We start from the raw sequence: 17,467 nt of genomic DNA, 5'->3' as shown, positions 1-17,467 counted from the left end.
ACCGCCGAGTCTAAAAGTGTGGTTGCCCCGGTTTCGGTTCCTTCAGCCTTGTCATGAATTTTTAAATAACTGATTCTCTGTATTAAATCCCTATCTGTTTGAAATGTCTAGAGGAGTTTCTATTTCCTTCACTGGAGCCCAATTGATGCAGTATTTAACAGTTTCAGCTTCTTCCTGAACAGCCAGGTATTGTACCACATTTTAATTGGTAATCCCTCCTTCCCCAACTAATAGGAAAAGCTACCTTTACCCTAAACTAAACTTCCGTTTGTATTTTGTTCTATTTCTGGGTTTGTTATTCTGTATAATGACCTACAGTTTGTATTTCTTCCCAACTATTTTGATTCATGGTATATTTTATTTTACTGTTTTATGTTTATTTTTTTAGAGATACCAGGTATTGAACCTAGGACCTGGTACATGAGAAGCAGGCACTTAACCACTGGGCTACAGCCACACCCCATGGTGTATTTTAATATCTTGTGGCAGTAATTACTACTCACCTGAATTATTTTTCATAAATTTTCTGACTATTGCATGCTTCTTTTTCTAGATGAACTTGAATATCATTTTGTTGAGTTCCCAAAAAACATATTTTGGTATTTTCATTAGGTTTGCTTTAAATGAATGTTAATTTAGCAAAACTTGACATCTTTATGATATTAAAACTTCATAGGGGGAAACGGACTTGGCCCAGTGGTTAGGGCGTCCGTCTACCACATGGGAGGTCCGCGGTTCAAACCCCAGGCCTCCTTGACCCGTGTGGAGCTGGCCCATGCACAGCGCTGATGCGCGCAAGGAGTGCCCTGCCACGCAGGGGTGTCCCCCGCGTAGGGGAGCCCCACGCACAAGGAGTGCCCCCATAAGGAGAGCCGCCCAGCGCAAAAAGAAAGTGCAGCCTGCCCAGGAATGGCGCCGCCCACACTTCCCGTGCCGCTGACGACAACAGAAGCGGACAAAGAAACAAGACGCAGCAAATACACACAGAGAACAGACAAACGGGGGGGGGGGGGGGGGTTAAATAAAATAAATCTTTAAAAAACAAAACAAAACAAAAACAAAAACAAAAATTCATAGGACTGTGGAATGTCTTTTCCTTTACCTAAATCTTATGACCCTCAGAATCTTCATTTTCTTCATATACATACTGCATAGTGCCAGAATATCTTTTATGGTTCTGTTGTGAATGGATCTTTTCTTCTATTGTTTTTTTAAACAGATATTTCTTCCTTCTTAGTTTCTTGTGTACAAACACATATTGTTATTTTTCATTATTATTGTTACGCAAATAGTTGATATAAATACTGCTCAGCCCCTTACTTTTCTCATTTTAACAATATAACCCAGAGATCTTTCCATATCAGTACTTAAAGAACTCCCTCATTGTTTTATTATTTTTTTTAATTAATAAACATTATTCTTTAAAGCAGTTTTAGGTTTACAGAAAAGTTGACCAGAATGTATAAAGTATCCCCAAATGCACCCCAACACTACTCCTACCCCAGAATGTTTGTGCACTAATATACACAGTTTCCCCAGTAATTAACAGTTTTGCATTAATGTACATTTGCTACAATTGATGAACCAATATTGATATATTATTACTAACTAAAGTCCATAGTTTACATTAGGGCTCGGTCTTTGTGTTATACAGTTCTATGGCTTCTCTACATGTCCACCATTATAGGATCACATGAAAGTTTCACTGCTCTAAAAATGCCCTGTGCTCCCATCTGCTCATCCCTCTCTCCCTCTTCTCTAAATCCCTGGCAACCACTAATCTTGTAACTGTCCCTATAGTTTTGGCTTTTCCAGACTATCATATAGTTGGAATCATACAGTATGTACATTTTTCAGAATAACTTCTTTCACTTAGCAATATGTGTTTAATGTTCCTCCTTGACTTGTGGTTTGATAGCTCATTTGCTTTTTGTTTTTTTTTTTAAAGATTTATTTTATTCATTCTCCCTCCACCCCTCATTGTGCTCACTGTCTGCTCTCTCTGTCCATTCACTGTGTGCTCTCTGTGACTGCTCATCTTCTCTTTAGGAGGCACCAAGAACCAAACCTGGGACCTCCCATATGGGAGAGCAGCGTTCAATCACTTGAACCACCTCAGCTCCCTGGTCTGTTGTGTCTTTCATTGTCATTCCTCCTTGTGTCTCTTTGTTGCATCATCTTGTTGAGTCAGCTCACTGCGCCTGCCTTTCACACCAGCTCACCTTCTCCAGGAGGCACCAGGAACTGAACCTGGGATCTCCCATGTGGTAGACAGAAATGAGCTTCCTGCTCATTTGTTTTTATCTTTTATAATACTCCATTGTGTGGATGTACCACATTTTGGTTATCCATTCACTACTGAAGATCTCTTGGTTTTCTGCTTTTGGGCAATTAGGAATAAAGCTTCTGTAAACATCTGTTTGAAGGTTCTTATGTGGCCATAAGTGTTCAACTCATTCAAGTAAATACGTAAGAGTGTGATTGCTAGGTCATATGGTAAGCCTGTTAAGCTTTTTTTTTTTTAAAGATTTATTTTTATTTATTTAATTCCACTCCCCTCCCCCAGTTGTCTGTTTTCTGTGTCTTTTTGCTGCGTCTTGTTTCTTTGTCCGCTTCTGTTGTCGTCAGCGGCACGGGAAGTGTGGGCGGCGCCATTCCTGGGCAGGCTGCACTTTCTTTTTGCGCTGGGCGGCTCTCCTTATGGGTGCACTCCTTGCACGTGGGGCTCCCCTACGCGGGGGACACCCCTGTGTGGCACTGCACTCCTTGCGCGCATCAGCGCTGCGCATGGGCCAGCTGCACACGGGTCAAGGAGGCCCGGGGCTTGAACCGCGGACCTCCCATGTGGTAGACGGACGCCCTAACCACTGGGCCAAAGTCCTGTTTCCCCTGTTAAGCTTTTTATGAAACTACCAGGCTGTCTTCCAAAGTGCCTGTACTATTTTGCATTTCTACCAGCAATGAAAGAGAGTTCCTGTAGCTTCACATTCCCACAACATTTGTCATTGTCAGCATTTGGGATTTTAACCATTCTTATAGGTATGCAGTGGTAACTCATTTTTTTAATTTGTTTAAGTCCATAATGAAATATGCTTATTTACCATCTGTATATCTTCTTTGGTGAGGTCTCTTGACATCTTATACCCATTTTTTAATGGGATTGTTTGTTTTAGGATTGTTGAGTATTAAGAGTTCTTTGTGTGAAGCAGATGTGGCTCAAGTGATTGGGCTCCTGTCTACCATATGGGAGGTCCAGGGTTCTATTCCTGGGGCCTCCTGGTGAAAGCAAGCTGGCCTGAGCAGAGCTGGCCTGCGTGACAAGCTGGCCCAAGCAGAAAGCTGGCACAGCAAGATGACACAACAAAAAGACACAGAGGAGAAACAATGAGACTCAGCAGACCAGGGAGCTGAGGTGGCACAAGAGATTGAGCACCTCTCTCCCCCTCTGGAAGGTCCCAGGATCGTTTCCTGGTGCCACCTGAAGAGAAGACAATCAGACACAGAAGAATGCACAGCAAATGGTTACAGAGAGCAGACAATAAGGGTGGGGAGGGGGTAGAAGTAAAAGAAAAAAAGTTTTTTGTGGGAGCAATGTGGCTCAAGTGGTTGAGCACCTGCTTCCCACATGGGAGGTCCCAGGTTCAACTTCTGGTACCTCCTAAAAACAAAACAACAAAGCAAACAAATGCGAAAACCAACTCAGGATGCAATGTGGCTCAGTGGTTGAGCACCACCTTCCCACATACAAGGGCCCAGCTTCAATCCCTGGCCCCAGTACCTAAAAAAAAAAAGAGTTCTTTGTATATTTTGAATACATGTCCTTTATTAGGTTTTGCAAATATTTTCTCCCAGTCAGTAACTTGTCTTTCATTCTCTTAATATTTTATAGAGGTAAAATGAATGATTTCTGATATATTAATTCATACCTTGCAATTTCACTAAGATAAGAAAATAACATGTAAACACTTTATCTTTTAATCCTGCGAAGTAGGTGCTGTTATTGTCTCCATTTTAAAGCTGTGGAAACAGGCACAAAACTGAGGCTGTGTCAGGAATAAACAGCTCTCTATGCATATCAAGGCATGGGAACAGTACATTTCCAAAGAAAGGATTAATTTTTGGTAAGGTCCACTTTTTATCTAAGATCCTTATATGCCTCAGTTACTTTTTGCCCAGGATTAGTACATGTTTGGAATAGATACTGTGTTTGCCATGCCTTATGGCAAACACAACTAAGAGAGTGTGATGGCAACAAACACTGGCCATTTCATTCATTGTCACTTAACACCTCCGTGACCACTTTGCCCTCTCCTCCATGTCACATATAATTTTAGGTTTAGAATTTTAGAGTGCGCTTACTACGTCTCTTACTGAATTTGAAGACATAAGAGGTCATCTCACATAAGTAGTATAAGCTAACTTTTTTCCCCATAAGAATTAGCAATTCAGGCCTCTGAAAAAAACATTTTTGTGGTTGCAACCAACTGAAACCATTTATTCACCATACCTGAAGCAGAGTTTTGCTTTCTGTTAAAATGCATTTGGTTTAGAAAATACAGTGGTGCGCATCATTCAACCCTCCAGGCAGCCCCAAGCAGCCAGAGCACAACTACATACTGCAAATAAAGAGGCCTCTGCATTGTGGAAACTGCCAAGGGCCTCAGCCGTGCTGAGCCCATTGACTCAGCGCTAGGGGTACAATTACTTAACGAGCTTGTTTTCCTATTGTTTTTACTGGAGCAGAATTAGCAGAGAAGTTTATAGAAATTTAGCAGTTTTCCAGAATTCCTTGAGGACATAGCCCTATTTCTCTAATTTCTTGGATTAGGTGTGGTACAGTGATTGTTCATAATGATCCCAAATCATCAAGAAAATGTAAAATTACATTGAGAATATGATTTAATAAGGCAGGCTTGGGCCATACATGTTTTTTTCATCTTTATAAATTGATTTATATTTACATTTTATATAAATGGAATCATACAACATGTTACAGAATATATTTAGTTCATAGTAATGCAATCATAACAGCATTTGTCCTTTTGTGTCTGGCTTTATTCACTAGGACCGTATATATACATTTTTTTCCTTTCTGGCCATATATTTTTAAAATGAAAATTGATTACAATTGCAAGTTTCTTTAAAGGTTAATTTGAGGGGTCATGAAAACTCATTTATGGTAGTCGTTTTGAAACTGGGTTCTATAGATTGGTTTCAGGGTGTCCATGAACTTCTTAAAATTGTGTGAAGATTATTTGTGTGTTCATATATCCCTTTTCCCTGGAAAGGTGGGATACGGAGGGGAAGAAGACTCTATCTTTCATCAGATTCTCAGGGAGGAATGAACGCGAAAGAGTTTAAGAATTAATGAATTATATAAAAACACTTCAAGCTAGAGAAATGCATATTTTTTAAGTTGGGAATGGGATTGTGATCCTTAGCATACAAAGCAGGTTAACAAATTGTGGTTAAATTTAGATGTGATAAAGCTAGAAGCCTCTTAGAACATACGAAGTATAAGCTTCCTTTTTTGTCTTAGAATACTATGACAGGACTTCACTGCCATCCTTATAGTACTACAGCTTAAAGTAAATTTAGCCACACAGGCAGAGAGATCTTCTGGCTAGCCTCTGCTTTATCTCTCCCAAGGTACCCTAATCCACTTTCCAAGCCCCAAAGTTAAAAATAGCCTATCCTCCAGCCAGTTAGAGAAATAGCAGCTGCCTTGGGCAGCACAAAAATCTTCATAGTGGGAATGGATTCAATGTCTTCTTCACCTCTGAGCCAATTTGAGGACTGGCCAAATCCATTGCTGAATGTTTGAAGTGAGTGGAATTAGAAGGCCTCAAAAAAGGGGGGAGCCAATAATCTGCTGCTCTGTCATTACGGATATAATAAATCAGTCCTAAGTTAAAGAAGCAAATCAAAAGCTTCCTTTAAGCTAGGGGCCTCCAGGTGGAGAAGGTGTAGACCTGGCCATCATCCACCTCCAGAACTTTATGTTCGGTCGGAAGCTGAACATCTGTGTCTCCAAACAACCAGCCACCATGCCTGGTCAGTTGTAGGGGCTGGAGGACGGGTCCTGTGGTTACAAAGACTTTCAGCAGTTGGAGGAACAATCAGCTCCCCACCCCAGAGCAGGCAGCCAAGAATCGCGTCCAGCACCCCATTGATGTGCTACACTTCTTCAGTGCCCCCACGGAGATGACCGAGGAGAACTTTGCAATGTGACAAGCTGGGAGTGAAGCGGCCATCTTCTATGTGTGTTCTCCGGCCAAAGTGAACGCAGCCCCTCTGGGCTGCTGGAGTGGGAATCCAAGAGCCTGGAGATGTCGGACTTCCTGAACCATTACCAGATGAAAATCCCAGCGGTCCATACCTTCACACCCTGAAGTTGTGTTTCGCTACTGCTCAGCACACCTCCGAATTAGGTGCCTAGGAAGAATGCCACCTAAGCAGGAAAACGATTTTCTTTCCTCTATGCCATTGTTTTTTTTTTGGTTTTTTTTGGTTTTTTTCAAAAGTTCTTGTATTCCTTTTTAAATGCTAGGTTATCAGAGGCTTAACTATAATGGAAATGCTGGAAGTCAGGAGGGGGAGGGGAAGTGATATCGCCCAAGATTAACTTTCACTTTTTAAAGATTATTGTACAAGATTTTTGTCCTGTTCATATGTTTCTGCTGCCCATGTACTCTTGGCACATTTCAATAAAATTGTTTGGAAAAGTAAAAATCCACCCCCATCAAAAAAAAAAACCTCCCAGTTCCTTTTCCTCGGGGTAATCACTAAGGATGTTTATTTTTCTAGAAAATACCTATTTCCTTAAAAAAAAAAAAAGGGGGGGCATAAATACACGAGATCACACTGTACATATACTTTGGAATCTTGCTTTTTTCCTTGACTGACTTGCAGATAATCCCCCTTGTTCTTTTCTGTGACTGCAGAGTATTGTGTGGCTGTGTTAGGTATTAACCGTCATACAGGGTATTGGGATTAGTTCCATTTGGAGGCTGTTGCCATCCGTGTCTGTTGACATCCTTGTGTACCTACCGTGGTAGATCAGTGAGTTATCCATAAAGTAAATTCCCAGCGGTGGATTGCTGGCCCGGAGGTAAGAGCGTTTAGAATTCGATAGATGTTATCCAATTGCCTTCCAAAAAAGGTACCAATTTATTTTTCCACCATCAGTAAATCAGAGTACCTGTTTCCTCCCATCCTCACTTAAAGTGAGTTTTTTAAAACAAGCTTTTGCCGGACTAATAAAAAAAGTATATTATATTGTTTTCTTTTATTATGAGTTAGGAAGAACATCTATTTTATTTTAAAATAAATATTTGGCTGATTTTTTATTTTGAGAATCAAAGGTCCTTCCCCCCCTCCCCCCCATTTAAGCTTCTGTGTTACCCATCCCTTATGATTTTGGTGTTTTCTTTGGAAAGTCATCTTCCTAAATTGTGAAATAAGTAAAAAAAAAAAAATTCTTTTTCAAAGATCTAGTTGTCTATGCACTATTTCCTTTTTAATTCATTGGTTTCCTTGGGTGGAACAACTCATATTTCAGATGATGCCTCCATTTCTGTGCTTTGGCAAGATCTTCTGCAATAGCTTTAATCATTCGATCGGTAGTTTCTTTTAAAACGATCGCTGTCCTTAGGGCCGTATCCAAAGCCGAGTTCAAAATCTACAGAGGAAAAGTCCACACATTCTAGTTACATAAGCTTACTACCTTTTCTGCTAATTGGGTTATTTCATTATTAAACATTGCAAGGTGGAATTTCCGGAGTTTTCTCTTTCCACAGTCTATTTCTGTTTTTAAGGGCTGGTTTCCTAGGAAACCAGTCTGAGGTGGAATATATTTGTTAGAAAAAGGGACAGAAAAAATACCAACACGTGACTGGCGGGCATGAATCAGAGGGTGGAGGTGGGCTCCTGCTGTAGAGAAAGAGGGTCACGAGAAAGAGAGGCAAAGCTCTTGGGGGAAGGGGGCACTGAAGGGGATTTAGGGGCCATAACCATTGAGGGGGGCACCCGGGAATACAGCGCATGCGTGCAGAGCATGTGAATGTGGCCTGGGGACTGGCGTTACTGATGTGAACATAGCTAACCACGTGTCACTGGAACAAACTTACGGGTCTTCAAGTCTGGGCCAGGGGAATCCTGTGACTGAGAAAAGAAACCAGCCCTAAAACGTTTTCTCCCAGAAATTCCCTGGGAACCAACTTAGAGATAATACAAACCATATGGTTCCTAAGACCGTGTGTATCTTTAGGTTAGTGCTGAGCACAAAACTTTATAATAGCATAGCATTTTCTGTTCTCCCCATACTGTAATAATTTAAAAGTCATCAGTTCTGTGGTCATCAAAACCAAACTCAGGAGCAGGAAGGATTCTAGAACTTGTCCTTTAAGTCCTCACCTCAGATTCCGTTTTGTTGACACTCCTAAAGTCACATAAAGATCTGCTTCCAGAAATCTTGCGGGAGTGGAAATGGGGTGAGGGTGTGGCGAAGTCTGAGCTGAAGGTCCTGAAAGCCTTATGATTTTTTCTGGAAGGCAAAAGCACATTGAGGCTTGTATAAAGCGCCCACCTCCACAGCGCCCTCCCAGGTCAGCTCTGTGGTTCAGGAAAGGCCCTGAGAGGGCAGTGATGCTCTCCCTGCCTTTCCTGGCTTCATGGTACCGTCGTGGCTGATCAAGCACAGCTAAGCTTCAGAAAAGGTTTATTGCCGTAACCATATAGAGCACTTCCCCCTGGAATTTGTCTCCTTTTCCTTTGGTACACAGAGAGGTAGAACTCCAAAGAGATTTTTATCCTACTTTCATTCTTTCAAGGCCAACCTAACCTCCCCTACATATTTATAAACCAAGTGCATACACACAAATCTGCCCACACCTTGGGTCTAGTTCAGTCCAGCACCAGCAATTTACACAGCAAGGAGGCAGCAGCAGTAGAAAAAAACATCTGAGTAAATAGGCTCCTCTAGACTATGGTACTATAGTTATAAATGTCTCTTACAGATGGTTTTTCCGTCTGCTGTAGGTGGATCAGGGGTGTCAGGGCCACTATGTACAGTTGTCCAAGTTGTGCACTCTATAGCTTTACAAGATTCATTTCATTCCCATCACAGTCTTGCTATATACTTGGGCAGAATCATGAGCAGGAATCCTAAGGGGTGCCACAAGAACCTGCCTGCCAGCACGTCTGCCATGGAGCCACCCTCACCTCCTGCCCTGACTTGAGATTCCCTCTGTAAGGATTACTTCTTTGGTACATCCACTTGTGAGGATTAGCATCCTCACAGATGACTGAGAAAGTCTCAATACAGATGCTTATGACCTCAAAGCCTCCCTTTATCCCTCTCCTTGTAGCCCATTAACATTAGTTGGTTCTACAGATTAGTTTAACACATTGGATATATCCTCTAGTTGAAAGAGGTGATTCAGCATCAGGAGTGCCGAGCTAATGGCAAACTCGGGGCAGGGGATGGCAGTGTGGTGCAGGGTGAAAGCACGGGCTTCAGTCCTCCGCCTCCCCCATCCCCTCAGTCACCACTGTCAACACTCAGTGCTTGTGAAGAGCCAGCCACCATTCTAAGTGTTAACGCAACCTTCAGTGAGCTTGGTACTATTATTCCCATTTTATCTATGAGAACTGAGCAAGACACGGAGATGTCAGGTAACTTGTCCAAGGACATAGATACAAGATGTAAACCCAAAAAAGCCACATTCTGTGGTAGTGGGGTTTACCCATAGATTCGAGATATAAACCCAAGAAGGCCCACTACTGTGGTGGTGGGTTTAAACTGAGTGAGTCTGATTCCAGATCTTGAACAATCTACCACTCTGCTACATTATCAATTATGCCTCTTCCATAGCTCTGTTTTTCTTTTCTTTTTTTTTAGGAGGTACTGATTGAACCCAGGACCTCGTACATGGGAAGCAGGTGCTCAACACTTGAGCTACATCCGCTCCCCTCAACAGCTCTTTATTGCATTAACTTCTCTGTATTTCCACCTGTGCCACTCTAGGCCAAGCTACCATCATTTCTCACCTTTTACGGCCTCTTCCTTAGCCTCTGTGCTCCAATTCTTGACTCTCTTAATCCTTTCTCCACCTCCTCTTCCCAGCAAACTCATCTTTTAAACACTAAAAATCTTTTACTACTCCTGGCTTTAAAAACTCCATTGGCTTCTCATTGTTCCTCAGCAAGAGTCTGAGATCCTTCCTGCAGCCGACAAGTGCCTGCACAGGACGGCCCTGCCCACCCCAGCAGCCTTCCCGTACCAGCCGCATCTTGCCCCACTGCCGCTCCCTCATTTGGGGCTCCAGCCACACTGTTCCTGACCTTGCCAGGAGCCTTCCCACCACAAGACTGGAATGTTCTTCACTCTCATCTTCAAGCCCTCTTGCTCATTGGTTCTCATCCTCTGAAGCTCAGCTTTCCTGAACCCCCAAATCAGGTCAACAGCACTCGGTACTTCTCTGCTTGGCACTTAGAAAAACTGACCGACTCATATACCAAAAAGTAAGCTTCCTCTGTCAGTAATTGACAGATCCTGCAAGAAGAAAATCAGTAAGGATAGAGCTGAACTGCACAGCTTCAACCTACTGTCAATCCACTGGATCTAACTGATGCTTATACACTCCTTCATCCATCCATGGAATTCACATTCTCAAGCTCACATGGAACACTCACCATGCCAGACGACATTTTGGGCTTTAAAACACATCTTAACAAACGTAAAGGAATAGAAATCATACTAAATATGCTGGGAGCAGATGGGGCTCTGTGGTTGAGCGCTGGCTTCCCACACTGAGGTCCTCGGTCCAATCTCTGGCCCAAGTACCGCCCCCCCCCCCCAAATGCTGCCAGACCACAATGGTTTTATTTAAACTAAACTAGAAATGAATACTATAAAGACAGCTGGAAAATCCCAAAATACTTTGAGATTAAACACCTCTAAATAATAAGTCAAAAAAGAAGTCTCTAAAGAAATTTAAACAATTCTTGAACTAAATGAGAGTGAAAATATAACTTATCAAAATTTGTGGGATGCAGCAAAGGCAGTACTTAGAGGGAAATTAGCATTGAATGTATATACTAGAAAAGAAGAAAGATCTAAAATCAGTCATCTAAGATTCTGCCTTAGGAAACAAGAGAAAGCAGAGCAAATTAAATCCAAAGCTGCAGAAGAAAAAATAATAGAGCAGAAATAAATAAAAACAGAAAAATCGAGAAAACCAATGAAACCAAAAGCTGATTCTTTGAAAAGACCAATAAAATTGATAAACCTCTAGCCAAGCTAACCAAAAGAAAAAGTCACAAATTACTAATATCAGAAATGAAAGGGGGGGCATCACCATTGATCCCATGAACAGTAAATGTATGAAGGAATATTGTGAAGAACTCTGTGCCCACAAATTTGATAATTCAGACAAAATGAACAATTTCCTTGAAAGGCATTAAAACTCACATAAGGAGAAATAGGTAATCTGAATAGGCCTGTATCAAAGAAATTGGGGAAAAAATAAACTTCCAAAACAGAAAGCACCAGGCTCAGATGGTTTCACTGGTGAATTCTACCAAACACTTAAAGAATAAATTATATAAAATCTTTACAATTTCTATTTTTCAAAAAGGAGCAGAAAATACATCCTAACTCATTTTGTGAGGCCAGCATTATCCTAACATCAAAGCCAGACAAAGATAGCACAAGGAAGGAAAATTACAGCCCAATATCGTTCATGAACATAGATGCAAAACTTCTCAACAAAATATTAGCATATCATATCCAACAATGTATAAAAAGAATCCTACACCAACATAAGGTAGAATTTATTCCAAGTATGTAAGGTAGGTTCAGCATTTGAAAATCAGTTAATGTAATCCATCATAACAGGATAAGGAAGAAAAATCACATAATCATATCAATGATGTAGAAAAAGCATATGACATATCCAACAGTTTTAAAAAAACTCTCAGCAAACTAGGAATAGAGGGGAACTTCCTCAACTTGATAAGGAACATCTACAAAACCCTACGGCCAGGAAGCAGATGTGGCTCAAGCAACTGAGCTCCTGCCTACCACATGGGAGGTCCTGGGTTCAGTTAACAGTGCTGCCTGGAGAAGATGAGCAAGACAGCAAGTTGGTGCAACAGGCAGGTGCAGTGAGCTGATGCAACAAGATGACACAACAAGGAGACACAGAGGAAAGACAATGAGAGACACAACAAATCAGTGATCCCAGGGAGATCTCAGGTTTGGTTCCCAGTGCCTCCTAAAGAGAAGACAAGCAGACACAGAGCACACAACAAATGGACACAGGGAGCAGACAACAAGCACAAAACAACAAGGGGAGGAGGGAATAAATAAATAAATCTTTTAAAAAAAAACAAGCCTACAGCCAACATCATATTTAATGGTGAGAAACTAGATGCTTTTCCTGTATATAGGGAAGGGAACAAGGTAAAGTTGTTCCCTCTCTCCACTCTTACTCAACATTATACTGGAAGTCTTAGCTAACACAGGACAAGAAAAGGAAATGAAAAGGATGAAGATTGTGAAGGAAGAAATCTGTATTTGTTTACAGATGACAAGATTGTCTATGTATAGAAAAATCCAAAGAATTGACAAAGCATGGGAAGCAGATTTGGCCCAACAGATAGAGCATCTGCCTACTACATGGGAGGTCCAAGGTTCAAACCCAGGGCCTCCTGACCCGTGTGGTGAGCTGGCCCACGTGCAGTGCTGATGCGCACGAGTGCCGTGCCACTCCCGCATAGGGGAGCCCCACGCACAAGGAGTGCACCCCATAAGGAGAGCCGCCCAGCACGAAAAAAGTGCAGGCTGCCCAGGAATGGCGCCGCACACACGGAGAGCTGATGCAGCTTGATGATGCAACAAAACAAGACACAGATTCTGGGTGCCAACGACAAGAATATAAGTGGGCACAGAAGAACACACAGTGAATGGACACAGAGAGCGGACAACTGGGGGGGGGGGTGCGGAGAAGAGGAATAAATAACAAATCTTAAAAAAAAAAAAAAAGAATTGACAAAGCAAACTCCTGGAACTAAAAAGCAATTAAGGCAAAGCTGCAGGATACATAGTTAATATAGAGAGTGAATTGCTTTCCATACCAACAATAAACAAGTGGGACATGAAATTAAAAACACAGCACCAGGAGAAAGGATAAAGAAACATGGCGACTTCCTGGACTCACACGGTGCTGTGGAGATCGGTTGTTCACAGCATCAACAGGTGACCAGCCATGAGGATCTGCCCATTCCAATGGAAAATCCTTTTAAGGAACTTCTTAAAAAATGTATCTTATGTGGAAAATGTGTAGCTTATAAGAATGTACAGCTTTTGTCCCAGTTTATTTCTCCATTTACTGGATGCATTTATGGAAGGCACATAACAGGTCTTTGTGGGAAGAAATAGAAAGAAATCACAAAAGCAATTAAGAGGGCTCAAATAATGGGTTTTATGCCAGTTACATATAAGGATCCTGCATATCGCAAAGACCCCAAAATTTGTAATATCAGATACCAAGAATAAATTATATGTATGTAAGGTCATTACCAATAAACTTATTTTTACAATGGAAAAAAAAACAACAACAACAACACAGCACCAGGGAGATGGGGGTGGCGCAGGAAATTGAGCGCCTCTCTCCCAATCTGGAAGGTCCTAGGATTGGTTCACAGTGCCACCTAAAGAGAAGACAAGCAGACACAAGAACACACAGCAAATGGACACAGAGAGCAGACAGCGAAACAGGGGGTGGGGGGGGGAGAATAAATAAATGAATAAATACACAGCATCATTTACATTAGCAACAAAAACAACAACAAAAACTTTAGTATAAATCTAACAGAATACATGCAACATCCCAGAGAAAATTATAAAAGTCTGATGAAGGAAATCAAAGATCTAAATAAATGGAGAGATAATTTATGTTAATGGATAAGAAGACTCAACATTAAGATGTCAACTTGATCAACTTGATCAATAGATGCAACACAATCCCCATCAAAATCCCAGTAAATTATTTTGTGGATATTGACAAACTCGTTGTAAAATTTATATGGAAAATTGGAAGGCCCAAAATAACCAATACAATACTGAAGAGGAACAAAGTTGGAGGACTGATGCTACCTAACCTCAGACTTGCTATAAAGCTACAGTAAGGGAATAGATGCAGCTCAAGTGGTTGAGCACCTGCTTCCCATAAATGAGGTCCCAGGTTTGATCCCCAGCACCTCCTAAAAACAAATGAAAAAAAAACAAAAACAAAAGCAAACCAACTCTCATTGGAGAGCAGAAGTCGCTCAGTGGTTGAGCATTTTCTTCTCACATATGAGGGCCTGGGTTCAATCCTCAGAACCTCCTAAAAATACACACATACATATATAACTACAATGATCAAGATAGTGTGATAGGGAAGCAGACTTGGCCCAGTGGTTAGGGCGTCCGTCTACCACATGGGAGGTCCGCGGTTCAAACCCCGGGCCTCCTCGACCCGTGTGGAGCTGGCCCATGCGCAGTGCTGATGCGCGCAAGGAGTGCCCTGCCACGCAGGGGTGTCACCCCCACGTAGGGGAGCCCCAAGCGCAAGGAGTGCGCCCTGCAAGGAGAGCACGAGTGCACCCCATAAGGAGAGCCGCCCAATGTGAAAGAAAGTGCAGCCTGCCCAAGAAAGGCGCCGCCAACAAGATGATGCAACTAAAAGAAACACAGATTTCTGTTGCTGCTGATAAGGATAGAAGCGGTCACAGAACACACAGCGAATAGACACAGAGAGCAGACAACTGGGGAGGGGGGGAGGGGGAGAGAAATAAAATTTAAAAAAGACAGTGTGATATTGGCAAAATAGAAAACTGGCTCAATGGAGCAGGATAGAGAGCCCATATATAGCCCCAGACAAATATAGACAACTGATCTTTGAAAAGGCAGCAAAAGCAATTCAACAGAGAAAGGATAATCCTTCAATAAATGATGCTGGAACAACTGAACATCCACATGACAGAAAGAAAAAGAAAACATGAACCTAGACACTGACCTTAAACCTTTCACAAATAATAACTCAAAATGGATGGTAGACCTAAATGTAAAAGGTAAAACTATAAAACTTACAGAAGATAACAGAGAAAATCTAGATGACCTTCGATTTGGCAAGTACTCCTTAGATGTAGCACCAAAAGCACAATCCATAAAAGAAAAAATAGTAATGAGTTTAACTAAAATTTTAAAAATTTCTTCTCTGCAAAAGACACTGTTAAGAGAATGAAAAGATAAGCCACAGACTGGGAGAAAATATTTGCAAAACCCATCTTTGATAAAGGATTTGTATTCAAAATATACAAAGAATGCAACACGCAAGAATCTGAAAACAACTCAATTAAAATTGGGCAGAAGATCTCAACAGACACCTCACCAAAGAAGATATACAGATGGTAAATAAGCATTGAACATATATAGCAACATCTTTCATTACAGAATTAAAACAATGATACCACTACACACCTATAAAAATGGTTAAAATCCACAACACTAACAATGACAAATGCTGTGAGGATGCAGAGCAACAGGAACTCTCTTTCATTGCTAGTGGGAATGCAAAATAGTGCAGCCACTTTGGAAGACAGCCTGGCAGGTACATAAAAAGCTTCACATAGGCTTACTACACGATCCAGCAATCACACTCCTTTCGTCCACACGAGAACCTGCACACAGATGTTTACAGCAGCTTTATTCATAATTGCCCAAAACGAAAAAACAGCCAAGATGTCCTTCAGTAGGAGAATGGATAAACTGTGGTACAGCCACACAATGGAGTACTATTCATCAGTAAAAACAAAGGAGCTATCAAGCCACAGAAAGTCATGGAGGAATAGTAAACACATATTCCTAAGTGAAAGAAGTTATTCTGAAAAAGGTACGTACCATATGATTCCAACTATATGTCGTTCTGGAAAAGCCAAAACTATAGGGACAGTTAAAAGTCTGTGGTTGCCAGGGGTTGGAGGAGAGGGAGAGAGAGAGAAGTAGATGGAGCACAGGGCATTTGTAGGGCAGTGAAAATATAGCATGGGATCCTATAATGGTGGATACATGACATTATCCATTTGTCAAAACCCATAGAACCATACAACACAGAGTGAGCCCTAATGTACACTATGCACGTAAGTTAATAATAATACATCAATATTGTAACAAATATACTACAGTAATGCAAACAGTAATAGGGGAAACTGGGGATGAGGGGGAAGCAGATGGAAACTGTCCTTTCATCTTAATTTTTCTGTAGAACTAAAAATTTTTTAAATAATTAAAATAAAAAGCCTCATGAAGACAGTGACAGTGGCTGACTTTGTCACTGTGTCCCCAGTACCTAGCATTGGATATGCCGATATTTGTTGTATTAATAAATAAATGAATGCAGTATTAGATATACTTAGGTTTGAATCCTGGTTCTACTACTTTTGATTTAAGTGGTCTTGGCCAGGCAGTTATAGCAATAAGCCTGGTGGCTGTTTTTGCTATCGTTACTGATAATAAAATACTACTTACTTTTCTGGTATGAGCTCATGTTCATCTTGAGAAGTTCTCAAATTTGTTCTCTGGGAACAGATCCTTTTTGGTTTTGAACAAGCTGAAATATGTTAGTTAGCTATGATTAAACTCAGAGCATCAAAAATAATCCCCAAATGGTGGGTATGTGGGTACCATTTTCTGAAAACTTTTCTTTATGAATGAAATGTTTCATAAAATTTAGTAAATAATAAACTTATAGAACAGAGTGGGAAAAAAAACCACTTTATATCAAGTGTTAAAGTTTAATTTCTTTTCCTGAATTCAGTATTCAAGAAATTCAACTTTTAGGGAGTTTTATTAGCAGACAAGAGACTTGGAGCCTAGGGTCCTGGGTGCTAGCCAGAAGTTGTACCAAATGAATTCCTGATGTCCACACCAATTGTAGGAGCAATGAATCTAAGAGTCACTAACAATTATGTTAGTAAGACAATGTCAGAAAGTAGAGCCCAAAGAAAGAAGATAAATGTAGGGACATCATCACGGAAGACAAGAAAGTCAGGGAAAGGAAGAGAAAATATCAGGTCCAACCAATCTGCCTTCTTTGTCACTGAGCCTCCGTTTCTCTCCCCTTCCTCCTCCTTTCCTTTCTATCTTCCCCTCTTTCTCCTTCCAGTCTCCTGTTTTACTCATTGGTCCTAGTCATGACCCCCCTCCTTCCCCTGCCCCAAGAGGGTCCCATCTGACAAGGTAAACAGAGAGTTTGTCCCTCAGACACAGAAGGGCAGGGCAGAAGCCAGGAGGTCCAAACTCAGTCATGCTGACTGCCCAGGCTTGAGCAATGATGAACAGAGGCATTCACGAGCTCAGCTGTATTCCTTTGGTATTCTCCAAAAGTTAATTTGGATTTAATTTTGTAACACAGAATCT

The 17,467-nt window shown here is 41.3% G+C and overlaps 1 protein-coding gene across 1 annotated transcript in view; it reads right to left on the bottom strand.

Moving 5' to 3' along the window:
* Positions 1-3,805: 3,805 nt before the first annotated feature.
* Positions 3,806-17,467, bottom strand: part of AKNAD1 (AKNA domain containing 1) — a 53,204-nt gene continuing 39,542 nt past the window's right edge. The window contains exons 13-15 of the mRNA XM_071217158.1: positions 16,577-16,658; positions 8,416-8,545; positions 3,806-7,681 (exon numbers count right to left, since the gene is read on the bottom strand). Of these exons, the coding sequence (XP_071073259.1) occupies positions 7,520-7,681; positions 8,416-8,545; positions 16,577-16,658 (374 nt within the window). The 3' untranslated portion in view covers positions 3,806-7,519. The remainder of the gene's footprint in view (positions 7,682-8,415; positions 8,546-16,576; positions 16,659-17,467) is intronic.

Source organism: Dasypus novemcinctus, chromosome 9, assembly GCF_030445035.2.
Source record: "Dasypus novemcinctus isolate mDasNov1 chromosome 9, mDasNov1.1.hap2, whole genome shotgun sequence".
Taxonomy (NCBI): domain Eukaryota; kingdom Metazoa; phylum Chordata; class Mammalia; order Cingulata; family Dasypodidae; genus Dasypus; species Dasypus novemcinctus.
This window is presented reverse-complemented; position numbering and strand designations above follow the sequence as displayed.